We start from the raw sequence: 23090 nt of genomic DNA on the forward strand, positions 1-23090 counted from the left end.
TTTTATTTTATTTTTAAAAAATTTTTTAAAATTTTTATTTTATTTTTGAAAAGCATATGTACAGATAGAAATAAGAAAAAACACATTTGTTACAAAGTTCTTACATAGCTTCAATTTTAAATTATTTGTAATATTAAGATTTCAATACAGATATTTTCTCATTTTATTTTGTTCCTCATGGCTTTACAATGGTTCATTTCTTTGTTGAACATGAATTAGTAGTTGCACATCTCCATTTACTTTGTTCCAACATCTCTTTGGTACCAAATATATTTCCCTCTTTAGGTGCCTTGGAAACTTTAAAACATTACTGGAACTTTATAAATACAAGTTGTGCTTTCACTGATAGTTATTAAAATATAGTAAACTTGTGGGTTACTTTGCAAATCATAATCGATCAAATAACTTTTCTAATAAGACAAATATGACAAGCATTTAAGGCCTTTGGACACAAAAGTGCAGAGCATTTCTTCGCAGAAAGAATATTTTTGTACATTTTTCCATGCCTAAAATTTGTTTTATAAGATAAACCTTTGAATCTTTGAAGGTAAGTGCAGGCGAGGTTAGGGGAATACTAGCTTGACAAAGGATTGGTTAACTAACAAAACAAGCAGTCAGGACAAATTTTTGTTTGGCGATCAGTAACTAGTGGGACGTCACTGTGATCAGTGCTGTAACTTCAACTAAATGCAAAAGAAATCAATAAGAAGGGGAAGCAGTGGTTCAATGGAAGAGCAGCTGCCTTACAGGGCCACAGACCCAGGTTCGATCCTGACTACGAGTGCTGTCTGAATGGAATTTGTACGTTCTCCCCAGGACTGTGGGTTTTCTCCGGGTGCTCCTGTTTCCTCGCACTTTCCAAAGACGTACAGGTTTTAGGTTAATTGGCTTCAGTAAAATTGTAAATTTTCCATAGTATGTAGGATAATGCTGGTGTAAGGGGTGATCGCTGGGGTTGGTGTGGACTCAGTGGACCGAAGGGCCTGTTTCCACGCTGTATCTCGCAACTAGAAATAAGAAGCATAAATGGCTGGCTTGCATGAACAGTGGCAGCTGTGGAGATCATGCTACACTAGTGGGAAACGGTGCTCTTAGTGATGGTGCAGACAATTGTTTTGGGATGAAACACAGCACTATGGTTGTGAACAGTCAGCCTCAGACAGTCACAGAGAAGAGATGGCCTTGGCAACAGCAAAGGCATTTACGATAGGAAGTAGGCAGTAGATTTGTTCTTCCAGTATAAGTTGGAGTAAGTGTCTGCTCTTCCAGTGCTGGATGCCAGACTGCAGCGTGACATGTCAGGAACAGTGACATTGAGGTAGAGTGGGGCATTATCTGGTACACAAGGACGCCTGCCTTATGTTTACAGATGATGGTGTCCAGGGGCATCTATACCCCGGCAATAAAAAGTGTGTCAAGTGAGGTCTTGAGGAAGTTTCCCTAAGTGAAACGTAAAACGTGTTGATTACTTCTGCTTGAAACTCATGTTGCATCTGCCCTTCTTTAAATAGGAAATGACTAGTAAAGTGTTGATACTAAATTGGCTTCACTAGGCCCAATATGTGCCACATAATTAATATCACTAATCTCTCTTGGACTGTACATTTTCTCTTGAGACACTGTCACCGTCCTACTTGGTGGTGTGCAATGGACAGAGGTATGCAATCCCACAATCAATGGATCAGATTTAAGCTCTGCGGTCCTGCCACAGCCAGTGGTGAATGGTGGTGGACAACTAAACATCTTGCTGGAGGAGGCTCCACAATATCCCCATCCTCTGCGATCGATGGGGAGCCTGCACTTCAGAACAGCAGAGAGAGCTGAAACATCTGTGCGAACCTCCAGCCAGAGGTGCCAATGGAGGATCCATCTCGGTCTCCTCCAGTGGTCTCCACAATTGAAACCAGTCTTCAGCCAGTGCGATCCACTCCGCGATATAATAGAATGATATCACGAGACAGCTGAAGGCACTGGTTGCAGCAAATGCTGTGGGACTTGACGCATTCAGACAACAGTGCTGAAGAATTGTGCTCTGGGACTTGCCATGCCCTTGGCCAAACCGTCCCAATACAACCACAACATTGGCACCTCCCCGACAATGTGGAAAGGAGCCCAGGTGTGTTCTATCCACAAGAAGCAGGACAAATCCAACCCGGGTAATTACTGCCCCATTAGTCTACTCTCAATCACCTCAGAGTGCTGGAACAGATCATCAATGGTGCTGTTGACCAGCACAAGCTCAGCAACACACTGCTCACAGAGACTCAGTCTGAGTTTCACCAAGTCACCCAACCTCATCATCAGGCTTGGCCCAAACATGGACGAGAAGCTGAGCTCCAGATGTGGCATAAAAGCAATTGTCATCCAGGTAGCGTTTGATTGTGTGGCATCAAGGAGCCAATGAACTGGAATCAATGGGAATGGAGAAAACCTGCTAATTGGAATCACAGCTTAAAAGCACCAAGGAAGATACCTGTGGTGCTGGGGGGCACTCACCTCAGCCACAGGACATCTCTGCAAGACTTCAACGTCTGAAGTGGGGATGTTTGCTGATGATTGCACAATGTTCAGCACTATTCACCACTCCTTAGATAATGAAGCAGCTTATACCCAAATACAGCAAGACCTGGACAATATCCAGGCCTGGAGGTAAATAACATTCATATCACACAAGTGGCAGGCAGTGCGATATACAACTAGAGCAAATCCAGCCATTGGTACCTCACTTAAGTGGCATCACCATCACTGAATCCCCCATTATCAATAACCTGGCACCACCATTGACCGGAAACTGAGCTGAAGTAAACATGTACACAGAGCAGCCACAAGGAAGGTTTGAGGCTGGGAAACATGTGATGAGTAACTCACCCTCTCATCCCCCCACAGCCTGACCACCAGGCAAGGCTCAGGTCAGGAGTGAGATGGAATACTTTCCACTTGCTTGGGTGAGTGCAGCTACAACAGCATTCACGAAGCTCGACACCACACAGCCTGCTCGATAGGCAACTTGTCCACAACCATTCCCTCACTCCACCATCACACAGCAACAGCAGTTTGTACCATCTACAGGATGCACTGACACAACAGACAAAGACTCCCTAGACATCATCTTTCAAACCTTCCCCCTCTACCTGCTCGAAAAACTAGGGTTGCAAACATACAGGGAACACCACCAAGGGAAGTTGCCCTCCAAGCCACACACTGTCTTAATTCGGAAATATATCACCGTTCCTTCATCATCACTGGTTCAAGATCCTGGAACTCAATCCCTAACAGCACCATGAGTGTACCCATACCTAAGGACTGTAGTGGTTCAAGAAGGAAGCTCACCACCACCTTCTCTAAAGGCAGTTGGGGTTAGCCACTAAGTGCTGGCACAATTTACAAAGCCCGCATCCCTGGAATGAATTAAAAAAATCTTAAGACCCGTTGTCTTATTTTGCAAAAAGCAACAGTCAAAACAAATAATTTATGAAAACTCAGTGATTTTAGTCAAGCTTTGCTTTTTATGAAAATTATAAAACTCATCTGGATTGAATGGTAATAAAGTAAACCTTTGGTCAAAAACATTTAAAAAGTATCTTCATTGCCTTCTCCAGTTTAGTTATTAAAGCAGATCTGAAATGTGACCACTGAATCCCAGTTTTAGCAGATCTATAAACAACTCTAATTGAAAAATGTGGCAAGATTGTACATTGAAACAGAAACTTATGTAATGGTGCGACGGCTGCAAATGTGGAAAAGCCATTTCTACGTTTCCTCCTGTGATGTTTACTCAGAGTGGAGATGTGATTGAGTGAGGCCCCACATGTGGACATTCTGATGTCCATGTCCGATCAGTACCCTTGAGCTTCTGATGATCAGTACAGTACTATTTGAACCCAGATCTGGGACAGTTCAAATCTTCTCCACATAGTTTCCTGGAAAAAGTCCTTCTCTTCCACATAAACGGCCCTTCCACCATCCCGATGGATCTGGAAAATTCAACAAATTCATCACATTTGAGGACATGCCCCTGTTAATCTTGTGCCTACCAAACCTCTCAGATCAGCATGGTCCGAAACACACCTGGACTCTGCTATGGCACACTGGACCTTTATATATGTGAGGTAGAAATTAAATATTTCTGTCGAGTTTTGGCCAGGTGGCTGTTCCTTTAAATGCAGGGAAGGACTGGAAACCTAACACGCACAGGAGTGAGGAGATAAACGGGTCTATGTGCCAGTATAACATGCTCATTGATAGGGGTGGTTGTTTAGCACTGGGAATTCCAGTTGTAAACATACACACTACAATAGGTGAAGTCAGGGAGGTCTGGATTGACGGTCACTAACCCAGAGAGCAGAGTTCTGGCCTCAGTCATTGGTGTTAAATATAAAATACCATTGTAATCTGGTTCCGAAATTCATGTCCATTGGCTTCAGTTATTGAGAGCGTGCTTCAAGCCTGAGGTCTCAAAACAAAAACAAAAAAGAAAACTCCTCCTCAAACTTGTTGAATTTAACAAACGCCTCACAGAGTCAGAGACCCGGGTTTGTTCCTGACGTCATGTGCTGTCTGTGTGGAGTTTGAATGTTCCCCCCTGTGACTGGGTGCTGCGGTTTCCTCCCACATCCCAAAGATGCACAGGTTTGTAGGTTAATTGGCCCCTAGTGTGTAGGGAGTGGATGAAATAGTGGAATAATATAGAACAAGTGTGAACGAGTGATTGATGGCCAGTGCGGACACGGTGGGCCGAAGGGCCTGTTTCCATACTGTATCTCTAAACTAAACTAAAATTAAACAACATGTATAATAATAATAATAATAATGCATTTTATTTATATAGTGCTTTTCATATACTCAAAGACGCTTTACAGAGATTTTGAGAACATAGGGAAATGAATAAATAGATAAATAAGTAAATAAATAAATGAACAGAGAAAGGAGACAGAAGGTGAGGTGACCTTCAGTGGTTGAAGGCAGTACTGAACAGGTGAGCCTTCAGCGATGTTTTGAATGTGGTGAGTGTGGAGGAGTCTCTAACGGTTTGGGGTAGTGAGTTCCATAGGGTGGGAGCAGCGATGGAGAAAGCCCTGCCCCCCAGGATCTGAGTTTGGTCCGGATGTGGGGGGATAGGAGATTGGCAGCGGCAGAGCGGAGGGTGCAGGTGGGAGTGTGCCTGTGGAGGAGGTCGGTCAGGTAGGATGGGGCCAGGTTATGGAGGGCTTTGTAGGTTATGAGGAGGATTTTGTACTGGATTCTCTGGGGGATGGGGAGCCAGTGGAGTTTATAAAGTACGGGGGTGATATGGTCACGGATCGAGGTGTGTGTGAGTAGACGGGCAGCGGATGTATGGCAGTGCAGAGAAACTACTCCAGCACTGAGATGCTGGAACTGAGATGCACTATGGGGTACACAGCCTAATTATCATGCACTTTCTGGGGCTGACTGCACCATTCTATACTTTTATTCTGAACACCTTCATAAGAATTTAAAGGAGAAACACTGAGCTACCATCTGCAGAAGGGTCCCGACCCATAACATCACCTATTCATTCCCTCCACAGATGCTGCCTGACGCACTGCATTCCTCCAGCAGTTTGTGTTTTCCTCGAGGTACAGTTTGCTCATTTTTGCTTACGGCAATTAAGGAAAGATTTTTCAACTTCTCATCTGACAAAAGGAAAGGTTCCAGCTTCCGGTTGAACTAGTCGTCAGTAGTGTTCATGGGCTGTATTGTTAATGTACATGATGGCTCCATAATCTTACCTTCCAAAAGGAGATCCATGACGTCATTGACATCAAAGCTGAGTTCATCCACGTCCTGACCGGTGTACTGATAAAGCGCCCGACACTTGGGGGTCCGCGGCTGTGGTTTAGGGCGCCCCACTGCCGGCTGGGGTCTTTGAGATATGCTGCGTCTTCTTTGGATTCTATCAAGATAGATTTCAGTGCAACTGGTTCAGATGTTTGTTCCCTTATCCGATATTAACTCACTCTCCAAATAAAAAACTCAATATTGAATTCTCCATCTTTCAGTAATTTGCTCTCTCTTTTTGGTAGTCTCAGAACTGGCCACTTCTGTTATCATATTAGCTCAGTTTTGTTTATACTTTCTTTTTTTCTGTATAGTCTAGCCCGCCGGGTATGTCCCGTTCGTCTGATTTTATCTGCTACTGAAGTGCCACATTTAGTCCAAAGGGTCCCGACCTGAAACATCATCTGTCCATTTCCCTCCACAGATGCTGCCTGACCCATTGAGTTCCTCCAGCATTTTGTTTTGCTCAAGATTCTGGCATCTACAGTTTCCAGCATAATTGAATAACCGTTCTCACCCTATCGGAGATATTTTCTTTGTTCCTCACCTTTCCAATATTTGATTTTTCCATCCTGGAGAAAAAGATTCTGACTACAGTGTGTGTGTTATTGCATTAACGGGCCTGTAAAGCTGCAGCAAGTAAGAATCTCATTGTTCCATTGCTGGTACATATTACAATTAAAACACTCTTGAGGCTCTGAGCCATTGCCCTTGGCCCAAGTGCTCTCACCAACTCTGGCTAAGTGAGTGAGAGCAAACACATGCACAGAGCTAGAGAGTTCTCCTCACTTACCCTGCAACTCCTTGATCAGGTACCTTCATGAACTCCATGTTAGCATTGATGTTTATGGACTTTCTTGCTTTGGTCGAAGCACCTTGTTTTGGCAGCGAAGGCATTTCCGAACCGATTCCTGACCTTGCCGGGCCTTTCATGGGTCTGGAATACATTTGTTCCTGACTCATCTGAGAGTTCCGTGAGAACCGAGGTGCACCATTACCACACCGTCCTTGGGAAAAAGAAACAACAATAGTGAGAGATTTATCTTTGCTTCCCCACCGCTGCAGGGACTGGTGAGAACTGCATCTGTGGAGCTTGTGGCAACATTTCTAAACTGCAAGTCAAGCAAATTCTAATCACCCTAGCCCAATACCAGTCCAAGGAACGGTGTAGATACTGTGGGTAATCTGGTCTGGATATTTGATTATGATGAGGTGGTTTAGGTTTAGGTTTATCATTGACATGTGTACCACCCCACCCCCAATCACAAACTCCCAAACTTCCTCCATTTCCCACCCACCCTTGGGTGGAGACTGTGCTCTTCAGCCAATGTCAACCTTACCCACCCGCTCCCTAATTCACACCCGCTGGGCGTTACTTGGGGAATGGCGTCACTCAGTGAGTGCCTCACGTGGGAGGCAAGGCAAACATACAAGCAAACTCACATTGAGGTATCGCACAAACTCAACAGACTGGAGGCCTGACACAACATCTACACTTCACGCTGCCTTGGAAAAGCAGCCAACATAATCAAAGGTGTCCCACCCCGGCCATTCCGTCTTTTCCCTGCTCCTGTCTGGCAGAAGATAGCTTTAAAGCACATACCACCAGACTCAGGAACAACTCCTTCTTCCCCTCTGTCATCAGGCATCTAAATGGTTATTCCAGAAGTTTGGGTACTGTCTGATTCCTTGCAGCCACATTTGCCACATTGGACTTCGTCCATGGAGCAGATGCACTACAATGCTGAAAAGTATTATCTTCCCTTTGCTCTATCTATAGTACTTGAGTCTGGCTTGATTGTAACAACATTATGATGAGTAGTTCACGATACACGATGAGACGACTCATTTATTTACGCCGGTCGACCGTGCTGAGGGACTCAGTACCTGATGGTGCTGGGGGAGCAGCCCTTGCAGGAGAGGGTTTCTTCAACCCTCGGTTCTGTGGAACACTTTTCTTCGTTGGCTCTGTCCAGGGAGAGATAAAGCAACCATCAGCATCACAGCGGGAGGAATACTACAAGCCGGAAACTGGTCGATGGTTTACTCTGCACCCCTCATTCCCAGAACATCTCAGCTTTGCAAGGATTTGGGTAACAGTGAAATAGGCTGGGAACTTGATGGTGATGGAGAGGATGCAGTAGTGAAGGATGGTCGGTGGATAGGCGGTGGGATTGGGAAGCCAGAGATTGCGATTACAAGGGAACTGGGCCATGAACCAATGAAAGAAAGTGTGGAGGCGAAGTGAATGTTGAGGATCTTCCTCCCAGTCAGAGTGGAGGAGACGGATGGTCTGGGAAAGGCATGTCATAATTCTGAGAGCAGCGAGCTGGTATAGAACTGACCCTGACCCTGACCCTGTCCCTGTCCCCCACCCCATGGGCTGGGTGAGAGGTGCTGGAAGAAGATGGTGAATGGATGGAGGCAGCAGTGATGTTGAGAAGCGATGGCTTCAGAGTCGTGGGGATGCAAGTCGCAAGGTTAATAACAGAATGACAAGATCAAAACTTGATGAGGGAGATTGGAAATGGGGATGCGAGTAACGAAGCATGTTCATGATACCCCCACATGCTCAGGTCTCTGAATTTGAAAACTCCACTGCAGTACTTCCCAAGCTCTTTAATGAAACAAGTTCGACAGTTGTTTAAAACTTCTCTTTCTCTTAACCCAATGTTGACCCGGTGGGAAATAACTCGACACACTCAGCAATCAGCTCACCTCAACAACACTTCATGGTGGTAATATACGGGAACTTACTGGAATTCTTGGGTAGTCCGTCTCCAATAGTAATGCTAAGTATCTTCCCAGCAGGTTTCATTGCTACCAGCTCTCCCTGGCCTCTGCTGAAGACAAGGTTTCGAGAGCCACCTCCTCCCCACCCATCCTTCTTGATTTTGAATTGTATGCTGTTTGACACAAACAAATAAGGTGAAGCCACATGATTACAATCAGAGGAAAATCTTGAATCACTCCTCGAAACAAACAACATTTAGAACAAATTGCTGGCGTTGGTGACAAAAGGCATATTTTACTCCTGAGGAAATGGCCTCAGCTCCGATGGTCTGTGGTCCAGGGTTCAGGTGTATATGGCGTGATCACAGAAGGACAGTGCTTGGACCTCAAGAAGAGACTGTCTATGGTTATCCACTCATAATTTTGACCGGAGGAGCTTCTACATTTTCAGTCATCTTATAACTTTGTTAACTCTACTGCAATGTTTAAGAAACATTTAGATAGGTGCATGGATAGGATAGATTTAGAGGGATAAGGGCCAAACACAGGCAGGTGGGACTAGTGTAGATGGGACATTTTCGTCAGTGTGGGCAAGTTAGGCTGAAGGTCCTGTTTCCACACTGACCTGCTGAGTTATTCCAGCACTTTATGGTTCACTGTGAGCTTGAATGTTTACCCAACGACAGAGAAAGGGAAAGTAACAGGGTGCATCCTTACGAGTCAGAAAAATTGAGCTTTAATTTTTGACGGGTGAGCTCTTCAGTTCGCTTGCACAGGAGACTGATGAGCTCCGTCTTAAAAATGGACTCCAGGAGGCTGTCATACTCTGGTTCGTGTAGGACAATGAAGTCATCTTGCCTGGTGCTGAAATAAAAACAATCAACAAGCCATCATTTCCCGCATCATCTCTCAAGAACAATGGTGGGTGTTTACAACAAGTAGCTTTGAAGTAGCTTTGAAGTGGGAAAAATAATCCACGATTGGTATCATGAACATGAGGAATAACAAGAGACTGTTCTTGAACCTTGGGTTCGAGGTTGACCAACTCAAACCCAATAGTTGAGTTAGTGCATCTCAGATCAAAACATGTAGGAAGGAACTGCAAATGCTGGTTTATACCAAAGATAGACACAAAAAGATGGAGTCACTCAGTGGGACAGGCAGAATCTCTGGAGAAAAGGAATCTAAAGGGTCCCAATCCGAAAAGTCACCCATTCCTTCTCTCCAGAGATGCTGCCTGTCCCGCTGAGTTACTCCAGCTTTTTGTGTCCATCTTCAGATCAAAATATTATTGCCAAACGGTTCTCAAACTTGGAATGGTTGCTGGGATTGGCTCAGCTGATTCTGAGCAATTTTGGAGGGGCAGGTTCATAGTGTAGATCTGGGCACATGGTCAGAGTTCCTTGTGTCTTATTTAGAATCAAAAGGCAAGTGAAACCGGTTGTTGTGGTGAAAGTAGGAGGCAAGACCAGCACCAAAAGTGGAATTATTTTCAAGAATCCTTCACGTGAAAAGCACTAGCTTTATTCATTAGATGGATATCCTTAGACCATGGAACAATACAGCACAGGAACAGGCCCTTCAGCCCACGATGTCCGTTCCGAACATGATGCCAAGTTAAATGAATCTCTGCCTGCACGTGATCCATATTCCTCCATTCCCATCATATGCATGTGCCTATCTAAAAGCCATTTTAATGCCTTCTTAGAAATATAATATATTTTTCATAATTATATCAACGTGCAGAATAGGTGTTCAATAGGTGCAATATATCCGAATTTGACGTCAATCCCCAGGCTGGGTGAATACCAATAGTTTCAGTCAGACGCCCAACAGGTATTTACAAAGCAAAGTCACTGTACCTCAATGACACACCAGTGATGTTCTGGATATCAATCTTCCTCTTCAGGATCTCCTTGATTTGACCCTTTTCCGGTCCTTTCTTGACTTTTTCTCGACCAATTAGATAAATATATTTAGGAGACAATATAAGGTCACGCTTTATTCCCTGAAAATGATGATTGAATATAACAATTACCAATAAACACCAAAAACAGGCCGATGCAGGTATATGAATTATTGCAATGACCAGGCATACATTGTTGCTGCTGCATCTGCAGGGTATTCTACGCAATGGCCCCAATGCGACAATAATCAAAATTCAGAAGATGTGCCGTGGGATTATTATTATTATCAGACAACGGTAACAATCCCTTGGCATCAGAGCATAGAGCATAGAACATAGAACAGTCTGGCACAGGAACAAGCTCTTCACTCCATAATGTCCGTGCCAAGTTAAACTAACCTCCTCTGCCTGCACATGATCCACATCCCTCCATTCCCTGCTTATCCATGTGCATATCTAAAAGCCTCTTTATTGCATCTATCATACCTGCCTCTACCCCTACCCCTGGCAGCATGTTCCAGGCAGTCAGTACCCTCTGTGTAAAAAACTTGCTCTGCACACCTCTTTTGAACTTTGCCCTTCTCACTTAAAGCTATGCCCTCGTCTTCGACATTTCCACCCTGCAAAAAACAAGATTCCGACTGCCTACCCTATCTATGCCCCTCATGAATTTCTACTTCTACCTATCACCTACCTGCCCCTGTCCTACCTTTGCCCTCTCTTCTCTATAACTATATCTTCCCTCGCCACTCTCAGTCCTTGATCCAAAATGTCAACATCCTTACCCTCCACAAATGCCCGCTGAGGTCCTCCAGCAGTTTGAAGATATTGTGTATTTTTAAGGTGGAAATAGATAGGTTCTTGATTAGTTAGGGTGTCAAAGGTTATGGGGAAAGGCAGGAGAATGGGGTTGAGAGAAAAAAACAGATCAGCCAAGATTGAATGTTGGAGTAGACTCAATGGGCTGATTGGCCTAATTTTGCTCTTATTGCTTTTCTGCGCCAGATTTCAGCATCTGCAGTCTCCGAGATCAGGAGATCTGCATTCCACATCTCATCCATCCTATACTCCAGAGGGCTGCGTCTCTGATCCTTTGCTCTTGAAAAATATTTATTCCCTCGAGTGCAAACATTTAAAAAGACATTTGGAAAGATTTATGGAGAGGAAGGGTTTAGAGGACTATGGGCCAAATTCAGGGAAATGGAATGACCCCAATATGTCAATTCGGTCAGCATGGACAATGCGGGCTGAAGGGCCTGGCTTCATGCTGTATTGCTCTGGGTTTCCATGACTATGAGGGTAAAGAGGAAGGAAGATCTGGCTTGGTACATCTCTGCTCCTTCTTCCTTACTTTAAGGACAGAGGCAGATTTGTTTTGAGTACACAGGGAGATGGGCTGTCGGGCACAATGTGGATGAAACCAGAGAGCTCTCCATCACTGCACTTCCCCTGAGCCTGACTTTCCAGCGGTGAATCTCACAAAAATTGCTGAAAGCGATGTTTCTACTCTTTAAGGTAAATGGATTGAAAACCTTCAGCTCCCAGATTATTTGCTTAAGGAAACAGTGCAGAATAAACAGAGTATGTTTATAACATTTATAACATGATAACATTTCCCACATCTCCTTTGTCTTAACATCCAGTCCCTTTCCTCTGCTTTGAGTATTCCCAGCAGAGCAGAGAACTATTAATGTTTGGAGTACGATCGTTGCTTAGCTTGGCCAGAGCTCTGTACCCACCAAGAGGTTATTGGTAGGGAGGGAGGGAGGGAGGGGAGAGCAAAATCAATGAGGGAACTAAAATAGTCCATCTTTCTCCTCTCCTTTACTCAGTGATTCGATTATCAAACTCTTACCTTAAATCTTCGATCAAATTTAGTGACAGAGTCTGCAAAATCGACTCTTTCCCGCTTGCCAAGAAACTGCTGCAGTTCTGGTCTGTCTTCAATGCCAAGGTAGTCACCGACAAAGTTTCGGTTAATACTGTTCCGCCGTCTCTCTTTGAAGTTGTAAAGGATGCTGGAGGCTGGAATAATCAACAATAAAATCACTGAAATGTCACCAATGTAACAGAAACAGGAGCCTGATGGAAGTGACAGAAACTTTTTGATGTTATATTAATTTCAAGCTTCTGTATACAGGGGGGTACTACAGATAACACAAAACACAGAGGGTACAGGGAACTATGAGGAGAATGGCAATGGACTAGGAACATACAGACAAGTTGGAGATGCTGGATATGTGCTTGTAAATTTAATGCAGACAATCTGAGGTGACACAATTCCATTGGAACAACAAGTAGAGAAAATGTAAAAAAAAGGATACAATTCTGAAAGGGATCCAGGGACAGGTTTATGGGGTTTAAGTTTCAAGTTTCAAGAATGTTTATTCGTCATGTGCATCAGATATGAAATGGAACCATGAAATGCTCACTTGCTGCAGGTTTACAGGCCCCATGGGCATCAAAGGTTATTGGGAGCAGGCAGGAGAATGGGTTGAGAGGAAAAAATAGATCAGCCACAATCAAATGGTGGAGCGGACTTGATGGGCTGAATGGCCTAAATCAGCTCCTATGTCTTTTCTTGGTCATTAAATGCGACAGCAACACAAATAAATGTACAATAAATTAACAGTTATTCTCAGGCCATAAATGTCCATAAATAATTGACTTTGGTGGTCAGGTTGAGAAAGCACATGTGATTCTGTATCAAGGGAGTCATAGAGTCATAGAATCATACAGCCTTTGTCTCAGGTTGCCAATGCCGACCAAAATGCCCTATCTAAGTTGGTCTCGTTTGACCACATTTGGCCCATATCCCTCTAAACCTTTCCTATTCCAATGTACCTGTCTAAACATGTATTATATATTGCCTCAACTACCTCCTCTGGCAGCTCGTTCCAAATACTTACCATTCTCTTTGTGAAAAAGTTGCCCCTCAGGTTCCTGTTATCTCTTCCCCCTCTCCTCTTTAACCTATGCCTTCTAGTTCTTGATTCCCCATTCTGTGGAAATATCTTTGTGTTTTCATTCTATCTCTTCCTCTCATGATTTTAAACACCACTCTCAGGTCACCCCTCAGTCTCCTGCGCTCCAAGGAATAAAGTCCCAGACTGCCCACTTCTCCCTAGAGTTCAGGCACAAAATAATACTGATAACATCCTTGTAAATCTTCTGTGCACTCTTTCCAGTCATGCCAAACCTTTCTGACCAGAGTTCAGCCACAGCTGGAGGACTGTGTTGGTTCACTCGAGGGAAGATGTGAAAGCCTCAGAGAGGCAGCAGAAGAGATTCACCACATGGTCCCAGGCACGAGGAGCATTATTTCTGTGGACAGGCTGGAGAATCCAGGGCTGTTCTCCTTGGAACAGAGGAGGTCGTGAGGAGATCTGATGGAGGTTTTCATAGTCATGGGGGTATCGTAGAGAGAAACTGTTCCATTGAGGAAGGGGTCAAGAGCCAGGATGCAGAGAGTGAGGGTGACAGGTTAAAACAAACCCATGACGTTACCGATGAAAACCTTTCTCAGCTGTGAGTGGTCAGCTTCTGTGAATCACTGCCCAAGTCAAGAATGGAGGCAACTACCAACATGGCTGTTCCAAAAGTACATCATTAGGCCTTGTAAGGATGAAGATTGCTGGGACATGGGGCGAGGGTTGGTGACTGATATTGGTGGATTGTATTGATAGGGGAAAGATTTAATAGGAAGCTGAGGGGCATCTTTTTTACTCAGGGGGTGTTGGATGAGGTAAGTGAGGAAGATACAATAACAGCATTTAAAAGATATTTGGACAGGTACATAGATAGGGAACGTTTAGATGGATATGGGTCAAATGCGGGCAAATGGGACTAGCTTAGATGGGGCATCATGGTCGCATGGACAAATTGGGCCAAAGGGCCTGTTTCTGTGCTGGATGATTTGATGACTCTATGACTCTACATACAACTTATGATGACTAGTTCCGTCAGAGTTTTACCTTCTTCTCTCATCTCTTCATACTTTCTCCATGCGATGTACTTCCTCCATGCTTTCTGGATGACTCTAGCGTATCTATCAAACTTCCGTTCTCTCATTTCCTCCAAAAGGAAAAGCTGGAATTTCACCACAGCGGATGATTAATGACAGGAGTGAAGGAGTGACAGAGAAATAAATCAGTTAGACACGGATACAACCCTGCTGGATGGTGAACAGGCAAAGTTGCTCAGCACACAGCCGCTGCTGCACCTCGGGAATAAATCAGGTTTGGGCACTGAGACGCAGCTCACTAAACGACGTGAACTCAAGCCACAGCGATAACTTACTGATTCTGGATTCTTGATGAATATTTTACTTTTGCCCATCTGGTACTGGTCGGAGTCCATGTTGACAGAACGAAGCAAATGTTGAGCACCTTGACGTTCATCACCACGCCAATGGGGCCAGGTCTCTGGTGTGAGGATGGCATACCTTTAAACAAGGGGACAGCACAGACATGGGCCTTAGTCAAAGGAAAAGGAGCTCCGCATGTCTCTGCTTTTATATATAACATCCTATTTCCAGTTGCCATGTCCACACCAGGGAAGCCCGATGTCCTGAGCCTTCGCCAGTTAAACACACTGGTGTAATCTTTCCATCACAAATCACCAGAAATGTCCTTTGCCTGCCTATTGGTCCCTCTGCAACTCTCTGACCCCAAACAAGATAAGAGTTACAAACAGTTCACAATCACATGAGAAGCAGAGGCTGTTTGGCTCATCGAACTAACCCCACCATTCCTCGAGATCATGGCTCACCACCAACTTCCTGCACCATCCCACATCCCTTGATTCCCTTAACATCCAGAAAGCTCTCCCTCTCTTCCTTGAACACACACAAGTTGTTAGTGATGTAATTTATTTCACTTTAATTAAATCCTCCAGTTTGGCAGGAGATTCCAACCTAAGCCATTGGTTCAGGTCCCTTGAAGCCTGGGTTAGAAACCTACCCCCGGCTCCCAGAGGTTGGGATGGGTGGTGCTGTGATGAAGCCACTCGGAAGATGTCCAACCAGATTTGGCAATCTCATTAAACTGTGCGTAAAGTTAATAAAGGAATAAAGCTCCCTTTCATTTTGCACACTGAGCGTCTGAGCGGAGATACTGTCGGGGCGAGAAGCCATAAATAGGAATGTACCTCTGCATGAATTTTGGGAAAGCCCTTCTGTAGGCAAATCCAGCTCTCCGCACTCGAATATTCTCCTTCAGTCCCAGGTATTCAACTTGATGCTTTACCCTGAGAGATTTTGGATTGAAAAAGAGAGGTTAGAAATATATCACTTCCTCAGTCAATGTTAAGAATTATTACTTTGGGTTAGATACATGTGGATTTATCGTAACAGCATCAAACTACTGATGCATCACATAAATTGTTTAACTGAGCAACATCACATCATCATACTGTGGGCTTGCGCATCTTTCTTCTGCTGTTGAATCTGAGCACACAAGACATTCCCCCCCCTGCCACTTCTCCTGACTTTACTATCAGAGGTTTCCCAGACTGATTCAGTGGATGTAAAAAATGAATCTAATCACGCAGATTGGTTACAAGAAGTGGCGCACTGAGCACCCAAACCCGACGTTCCTTGCAATGATCCGCTTGCATTCTCAGACACCTATATCCCTGGAGAGTCAAAAATATTTCCACTCAGGGAGAAAGGATTTAGCCACGTCAATAACAACAAATCACTGCGAGGTTGTCAGCCAAATGAAACCAATAAAAACATACCTGCTCTCCTCCCAGTCCCTTGGTTTCTTTGTCTCGTTGGGTTTTATACAACGGATGTATTGTGGAGTACACTTCATTAACCTGCTTACCAGGTCATTTGCTTGTTTCTAAATCAGAGAAAGGAATGAACAACTAACTTTAAATATTACCCGTAATTTGAAGGCCTACTAAACGATCCTCTCCATAGCTAGGATGTAGTCCCGATATTCCAACCGACCTTGTGATCCTTGGACCTTTTTCTCTGTAGCTGTTACACTATAATACTGTAACCACTACATTCTACACTGTGATATTATTCTCTTTGCTCTGCCACTTCTGCATGGCTTGATTGTACTCATGTATGGAGTCAGTTGACTGGATAGCACGGAGAGTATTTCACTATATCTCGGTACATGTGGCAATAATAAATCAATATCAACACCAAGCCCATGTAAAAGGAAAGCAAAAATCTTCCATTCAGTGGACTTCCTCGCCTCCTGAGCAGTTTCAGGCACTTTGGGGCTGGAAAAGTGAGACACATATTGTTCTGCTTCAGACACTTGTTTGCACTGCAACCTAATCTATGTGTGGTGTGGGGAGTGAGCAAGGCAGACGCAGGAAATCGGTTTATTACTTGGGAACGTGACAATTTACACAGTTGTTCAGATTCCTCCCACTCTGCCGATTAAAACTAACTTGTTTTCTTTTGTCCTTTGCCCACTCATTTGCTAATCAAATGATTCTCCTCCCTCAGCTGTATCCACCTATCACTTACCCACCCCCATCTCTCCTCCAGGTTTCTCCCCCCCCCCACTACAATCAATCAGAAAAAGGGTCCTGCCCAAAACATTGACTATCCATGTCCTCCAGAGACGCTGTCTGACCCACAGAGTTCCTCCAACACTTTGTGTTTCACGAATGTTTCTCGCGTCTGCAGTTCCTTGCTGCTCCAGGGTACTTTACAGATGTTCGGGTTTGTAGATTAATTCGCTTCTGTAAAGTTGTCCCTAGTATGTAGGGAATGGATGAGAAAGTGGGATAACATAGAACTATCTGGGGGAGTCCAGAACCAGGGGCCACAGTTTAAGAATAAGGGGTAGGTCATTTAGAACGGAGATGAGGAAAACCTTTTTCAGTCAGAGAGTTGTGAATCTGTGGTATTTTCTGCCTCAGAAGGCAGTGGAGGCCAATTCTCTGAATGCATTCAAGAGAGAGCTAGATAGAGCTCTTAAGGATAGCGGAGTCAGGGGGTATGGGGAGAAGGCAGGAACGGAGTACTGATTGAGAATGATCAGCCATGATCACATTGAATGGCAGTGCTGGCTCGAAGGGCCGAATGGCCTACTCACGCACCAATTGTCTATAACTAGTATGAACGGGTGAATGATGGTCGGCGTGGATACAGTGAGCCAAAGGGCATGTTTCCATGCTGCATCTTTCAAGCAATCAAAAGCCAAAGTGAGATTCCCCCTGCCCAAGCATGGCAGATGAGACAATTAAATGTTGACTTAAACAAAGCTTTTAGAGTAGATGGGGCATCTTGGTCAGTATGGACGATTTGGGCTGAAGGACCTGTTTCTGTGCTGTACGACTCTGACTCTGAAATCATCAAGCTTTTGAGGTTTCCTATATACCTGACTTATATGATGAAATAATTATTGCAGTCATCATTTAATTTTCAAACTTATTAAATCTGGCATTACATGAAACTGACTTTTAAATCATATTGCAGAAAAAGTGCCAGAGCTGCCTTGCAGAGGAAGGAAACAGAGCTGCAGTGATCCCTGCATCCACATGGTGGCAGGCAAGAGGAAGGAACAGTGTGCAGTAGTGGCTGGCTGCCTGACTGCAGACTGAGGAAAGTGGTTCTGAGACACAGTAGGTTGTAATGTAGAAACATCTGACTGGGATCAAACGACCTCAGCTCTCATCATCACCTCGTTTTCTGTAGACACAACAAACTGCTGATACTGTTTACAAAAAAAAGCACAAAGTGCTGGAGTAGCTCAGTGGTTCAGGCAGCATCTCTGGAGAACGTGGATTGGTGATGTTTCAGGTCGGGACTCTTTTTCAGATTTATTGTGGTTGGCGGGTGCTGGGAAAGCTGGAAAAGTGGTAGGGTTGGGGCAAAGCCTGGCAAGTGATAGGTGTATACAGGTGAGAGGGAGATTTGGATAGACATGACTGGTCTGAGGTTGCGAACGTCACCTATCCATGTTCTTCAGAGATGCTGGCTGAGTTCCTCCAGCACTTTGTGCTTTTTTATTTACCCTGTTTTCTGGAATAAATGTTGCAGGAAATAGAATTGAGTCAGAGTCAAAGAGAGGCCTGAGTGGATTAATCTGGCAGCAACACTCTCTCGTTAACCTCTCCCCAAATGGATGAAGAACACTGCTGACTTTAACTCTTGATAGATACCTTGATCTTCGTGCTTGTCGTGGTGGGTCTGCCTTTCTTCTCATTTTGGAGATTTTCTGGAAACAGCGATTGAATGAAGCGGCTGCAAGGAGAATCACTCACAGATCAGAAGGAGACAACAGGCCATTCAGCCCCTCAAGCCTGCCCCGTCACCCAATCCAGTCACGGCAGATCTGCCTCAGGCATTAACTCATCTCCCGTGTAAGTTTGACACAGGCCTCAACTCCGACACAGCTGGACTTGGCCTCCACAGTCTTCTGTGACAAAGAATTCCACAGATTCACCTCCCCCCATAGCTAAAGAAATTCCTCCTCATCTCCTTCCTAAAGGAACATCCTTTAATTCTGTGGCTGCAACCGGATGTCCTCAACTCTCCCACGAGTGAAAACATCCTCTCCACATCCACTCTATCCAAGCCTTTCACTATGTTTCAATGAGGTCCCCTCTCATTCTTCGAAATGCCAGCGAGTACAGGCCCAGTGCCGTCAAATGCTCAAACAAATTCTGTACATCTCTTCCATTCCCATACCCACAACCGCGCACTCTATTGATCAGCATGACGACTAGCTTCCCCCGATAATGTCAGCACCTGAACGACACATTGGCACAATGGTAAAGTTGCTACCTTACAGCGCCAAAGACCCAAGTTCGATCCTGACTACAGGGTGCTGTCTGTACTGATTTTGCAAGTTCTCCCTGTGATTGCGTGGGTTTTCTCAAGGTGCTCCTGTTTCCTCCCACATTCCAAAGATGTGCAGGTTTGTAGGTTAATTGGCTTCTGTAAATTGCCCCTGGTGTGTGGGATAGAACTAATGTACAGGTGATCGTTGGTCGGCGTGGACTTGGTGGGCCGAAGGGCCTGTTTCCACGCTGTATCTCTGAACTACACTAAAACCTTCCCTGCCCTCCCATTCACTCTGCCAGTGAAACCAACCTTCATGTCCTTAGCTCATCCTCAACTCCAGGGCTCCTGTTGTTCCTTCCACAAACCGCAGGCAAACCAACCTCTGAACCAGATGCCTCCCCTCAGCACACCCTGCACTGGAATCACCTGGTGATCACCAATGCCCCCTGGATTTCTCTCGCATTAAACCCTCATCCGTGCTGAGTTAAAAAGCAGGATCTGAAAGTAATGACAGGATTACCTCTGGTGCCCTGTGCCCTCAGCACGCGAGTAAGATACGGCAGATGGATGTGTGGCTGGAGAGATGGCAAGGGAGGGAGGGGGCATTAGATTTCTGTGACACTGGAAATGTTCTTTCAGAAGGGGGGGGGGCAGTGAAAGCAGTTTGTCAGGAAGGTGGGAATTTCAAAGGGAATTCAGGAAGGAGGTAACCAAAACGGGGAAAGTGAAATTAGAAAAGCAGAACCAAATCAGAAAGCAATGGGGGTGGAGGTACAAAATATCTAAATGACAAAATAAATGAACAAGTGAACTAATGGCATCAATATAAGTTGACAGGAATAATCTCATTGCAACTATGGAAATGTGGCAGCAGATCGTCCGCCCAATGCTGGGAACCAGGAATATTCCAGGGTATTTAACATTGAGAAAGCACAGCAGAAAGTAAAAGAGGTTCGTGTGGCGCGGTAATAAGGGAGGAAATCAGTACAGCGGTGAGAAATTATTTTGGCTTCATATGTCATGGTGTAGAATTGGAGTCAATGGAAGGTCAAGATTGAACATTGGGAGTTATTTACAGGCCATCCTGGGTACAGCAAATATCAGGAACATAGAGGAACTGTACTTAAAAATGCACGTGCATCTTGTCCCTCAGAATCCTCTCCAGTAACTTTCCTACCTCAGATATTTGGCTCACTGTTCTATGGTTCTCAGAATTTCTGCCGTTGCCCTTCTTAAATAGAGGCACAACATTAGCCACCCTCCAGTCATCCGGCACCTCACCCGTGTCGAACGATGATTCATTAATCTCAGCATAGTGGACTCAGCAGTTACTGTCACTGTGTGTGGGTGAACATTTACATCAATCTCGGAGCACCGGTATAATGAGGTACTGACACGTTAATAGAGACACTACAGAACTAGTTTGAAGGTTTCAAAAGTTGAAACACATAAGAACATCTTTTCAGGAACATGAGTGATGGATGGTGAATAGCTCACTGTTCACTGGTCTGCATCAGCTCGATCAAATCGTTGAAGAGGACATCTCTGTTGCGCTCACAACATCCGTTTACATCATAGGATACCTGCAGGGAGATATTTTAAACAAAGCCCAGATGTATCACTTCGAGAAAGTAAATCCTTAGGTTTATTATTATCATGTGTACTGAGGTACATTCACTGCTCTTGAGTGGAGAATGGTCACATCCAAAGTGTGAATAGAGGACCAGAAAAGGAGGATCAAAGGGCCAGTTTGAGGAAGGGTCCTTCCTCGAAACATCGCCTGTCCATTCCATCCACAGATCCTGCCTGACCTGCTGAGTTCCTCCTGTACAGGTGTCCCCAGAATACCGTGCGGTGGTGACTCAGGACATGGGAGCAGGTTTCTCTCAAACTCTCTGCCCTAAAGTCAACCAAACCAAACTGACTGACTGATAGAAAATTGAATCAAGAGGCCTCCTCTTGTTGAAATTTCAAAGCTCTGTCTCTTCAGTGTGATTTACATATAATTTTGTTTCTGGCAAATTTGTTCCTTAACTTCTCCAACTTGGGACAGTTTATTGATACCATTGACCATAGTTGGAGGGATTGGACCCTTCTTCAGACTGATGAACACTTACTGAAATCATTGTGTGATCTGCCAGCTGAGAAGTGAACCAGCATTACTCCTTCTGTGTGAGCAACCAAAGCTCTCCTGTTCCCAGAACAGATGCCCTATTACTTCCAACCGTCTCTCAAAATATCCACCTTTGCATTACTTTCCTCTGATAAACGTTATGCTTTTAAATCTGTGTTTCTCTCCTTGCACAGATGATCCACAACTTCTACAAACGTGGGGGTTGAGAGCATCTCACTGGTGTGGAAGCTTTGGTGAGCTCTGCTGTGGTGAGACAGGTTTGTCCTCCTTGATCCACCAGCACCTTGATGTTTTACCAAAGATACCAGCATCAGCAGTTCCTCCTTGATCCTACTCTTAATCATTGGCCACACATTTAGAGATCAATGCACGATGATGAGGAGCAGGAAACCGCTTTCCCTGGCCGCTAAGCATCTAAGTCAACATGAAACCCTGCGGTGGTTTCGAGGACGTGCACAGCATATGCCACCTGATGAAATGTATTACCCAATGAAACTTCAGAGGAAACCCTATTTAAAGTGGCATTGCCGCTTCCATTGGTTGGTGTTGGGTTTCAAACATTCACTGTTGTTTCTTTTGTTCGTTGTCTGTTTGAGTCAAGCTTACCGTCTCATCTCTTTCTGTTTGAGGTGAGAGGAATGAACTGCAAGTCAGGGTTGCAAACAATTATTTCCTCTGCTTTGGTAAGGTTACAAAAGTCACAGGGAGGGGAAATTGCAAGTAGATAAGATATGATATTCAAATGCGAGTTACCTTCCCAGCGTAGTGGTGGATTATGAACCCTTGGTTATAGCTGTTGAAGTGATCGTGACCTCCCACAGCGGCCTGGAGCTTCTGCAGTAACGTGGAGTCAACCCCCTCTCCTGTGGCGTGCATCGTGGCACAGACATCATCCAGCACGCACATAATTCCAGGCGGACTCTGGAAATTAGAACAACAATTCCACACTGCACATGGATGAGAACTCTTTGGGTGCCTCAACGAAAGTTAATCCAACAAAACTTTTTCCATTAAAAAAAACCACCAACTGCTGGAGTAACTCAATGGGTCGGGTAACATCTCTGGAGAACATGGAAAGGTGAAATTTCTTCTTCAGATTTCTAGTTTTCACTGGTGGGGGAGTCATGGGTGAGAACTTCCCCTCATCCGTGTCTACCTATCACTTGCCAGGCTTTGAAATATACTTATTCCATTCCATCCCCAGATGCTGCCTGACCTGCTGAGTTATTCCAGTATTTTACCAGCCTCTGCAGTTCCTTGTGTCTCCATGAGACACAATGCACAGTGGTGGGTATCTGGAATGGGCTGCCAGAGGAGGTAGTTGAGGCTGATACACTAACAACATTTAAAAGACATTTGAACAGGTACATGGATAGGAAAGGTTTAGAGGGATACTAGACCAAGTGGACCCGTTGGGCCCAAACCTCTCCTGCATTGGTGCAGCACCCTCTCCTACCCCCCTCCCCTCCCCCTCCTCCCTCCCTCCTCCCCTCCCCCTTCCCCTCCCCACCTCCCCCTCCCCCCTCCACCTCCCCTCTGCTCCCCCCCACTCCATCCCCCTAAACCCCCCTTATCCTCCCTCCTCCCCCTCCCTCCCTCCACCCCCTCCCTCCCCCTCCCGAGGAGATAGATTTAAACTTTAAAATGTGAATAACTTAAAAAATATGACACCGATTTCAATTAAACTTCTTCCATTAGCACCAAAGAGATGACGGTGAGTAAGGTGGGCCTAAAATTGCCACGCTATCGTGTACCGT

General features: G+C 44.9%; 1 protein-coding gene across 1 annotated transcript in view; it reads right to left on the reverse strand.

Moving 5' to 3' along the window:
* The window catches only part of LOC144607020 (unconventional myosin-If-like), a 69922-nt gene continuing 46832 nt past the window's right edge, over positions 1 to 23090 (reverse strand). The window contains exons 14-28 of the mRNA XM_078423563.1: positions 22087 to 22254; positions 20697 to 20782; positions 18575 to 18656; positions 16178 to 16284; positions 15587 to 15685; positions 14738 to 14882; positions 14413 to 14527; positions 12294 to 12463; positions 10395 to 10540; positions 9250 to 9396; positions 8557 to 8705; positions 7687 to 7767; positions 6593 to 6806; positions 5751 to 5914; positions 1 to 3974 (exon numbers count right to left, since the gene is read on the reverse strand). Of these exons, the coding sequence (XP_078279689.1) occupies positions 3898 to 3974; positions 5751 to 5914; positions 6593 to 6806; positions 7687 to 7767; positions 8557 to 8705; positions 9250 to 9396; positions 10395 to 10540; positions 12294 to 12463; positions 14413 to 14527; positions 14738 to 14882; positions 15587 to 15685; positions 16178 to 16284; positions 18575 to 18656; positions 20697 to 20782; positions 22087 to 22254 (1950 nt within the window). The 3' untranslated portion in view covers positions 1 to 3897. The remainder of the gene's footprint in view (positions 3975 to 5750; positions 5915 to 6592; positions 6807 to 7686; positions 7768 to 8556; positions 8706 to 9249; positions 9397 to 10394; positions 10541 to 12293; positions 12464 to 14412; positions 14528 to 14737; positions 14883 to 15586; positions 15686 to 16177; positions 16285 to 18574; positions 18657 to 20696; positions 20783 to 22086; positions 22255 to 23090) is intronic.

This window comes from Rhinoraja longicauda, chromosome 28 (assembly GCF_053455715.1).
Source record: "Rhinoraja longicauda isolate Sanriku21f chromosome 28, sRhiLon1.1, whole genome shotgun sequence".
In the NCBI taxonomy this organism is placed as follows: Eukaryota; Metazoa; Chordata; class Chondrichthyes; order Rajiformes; family Arhynchobatidae; genus Rhinoraja; species Rhinoraja longicauda.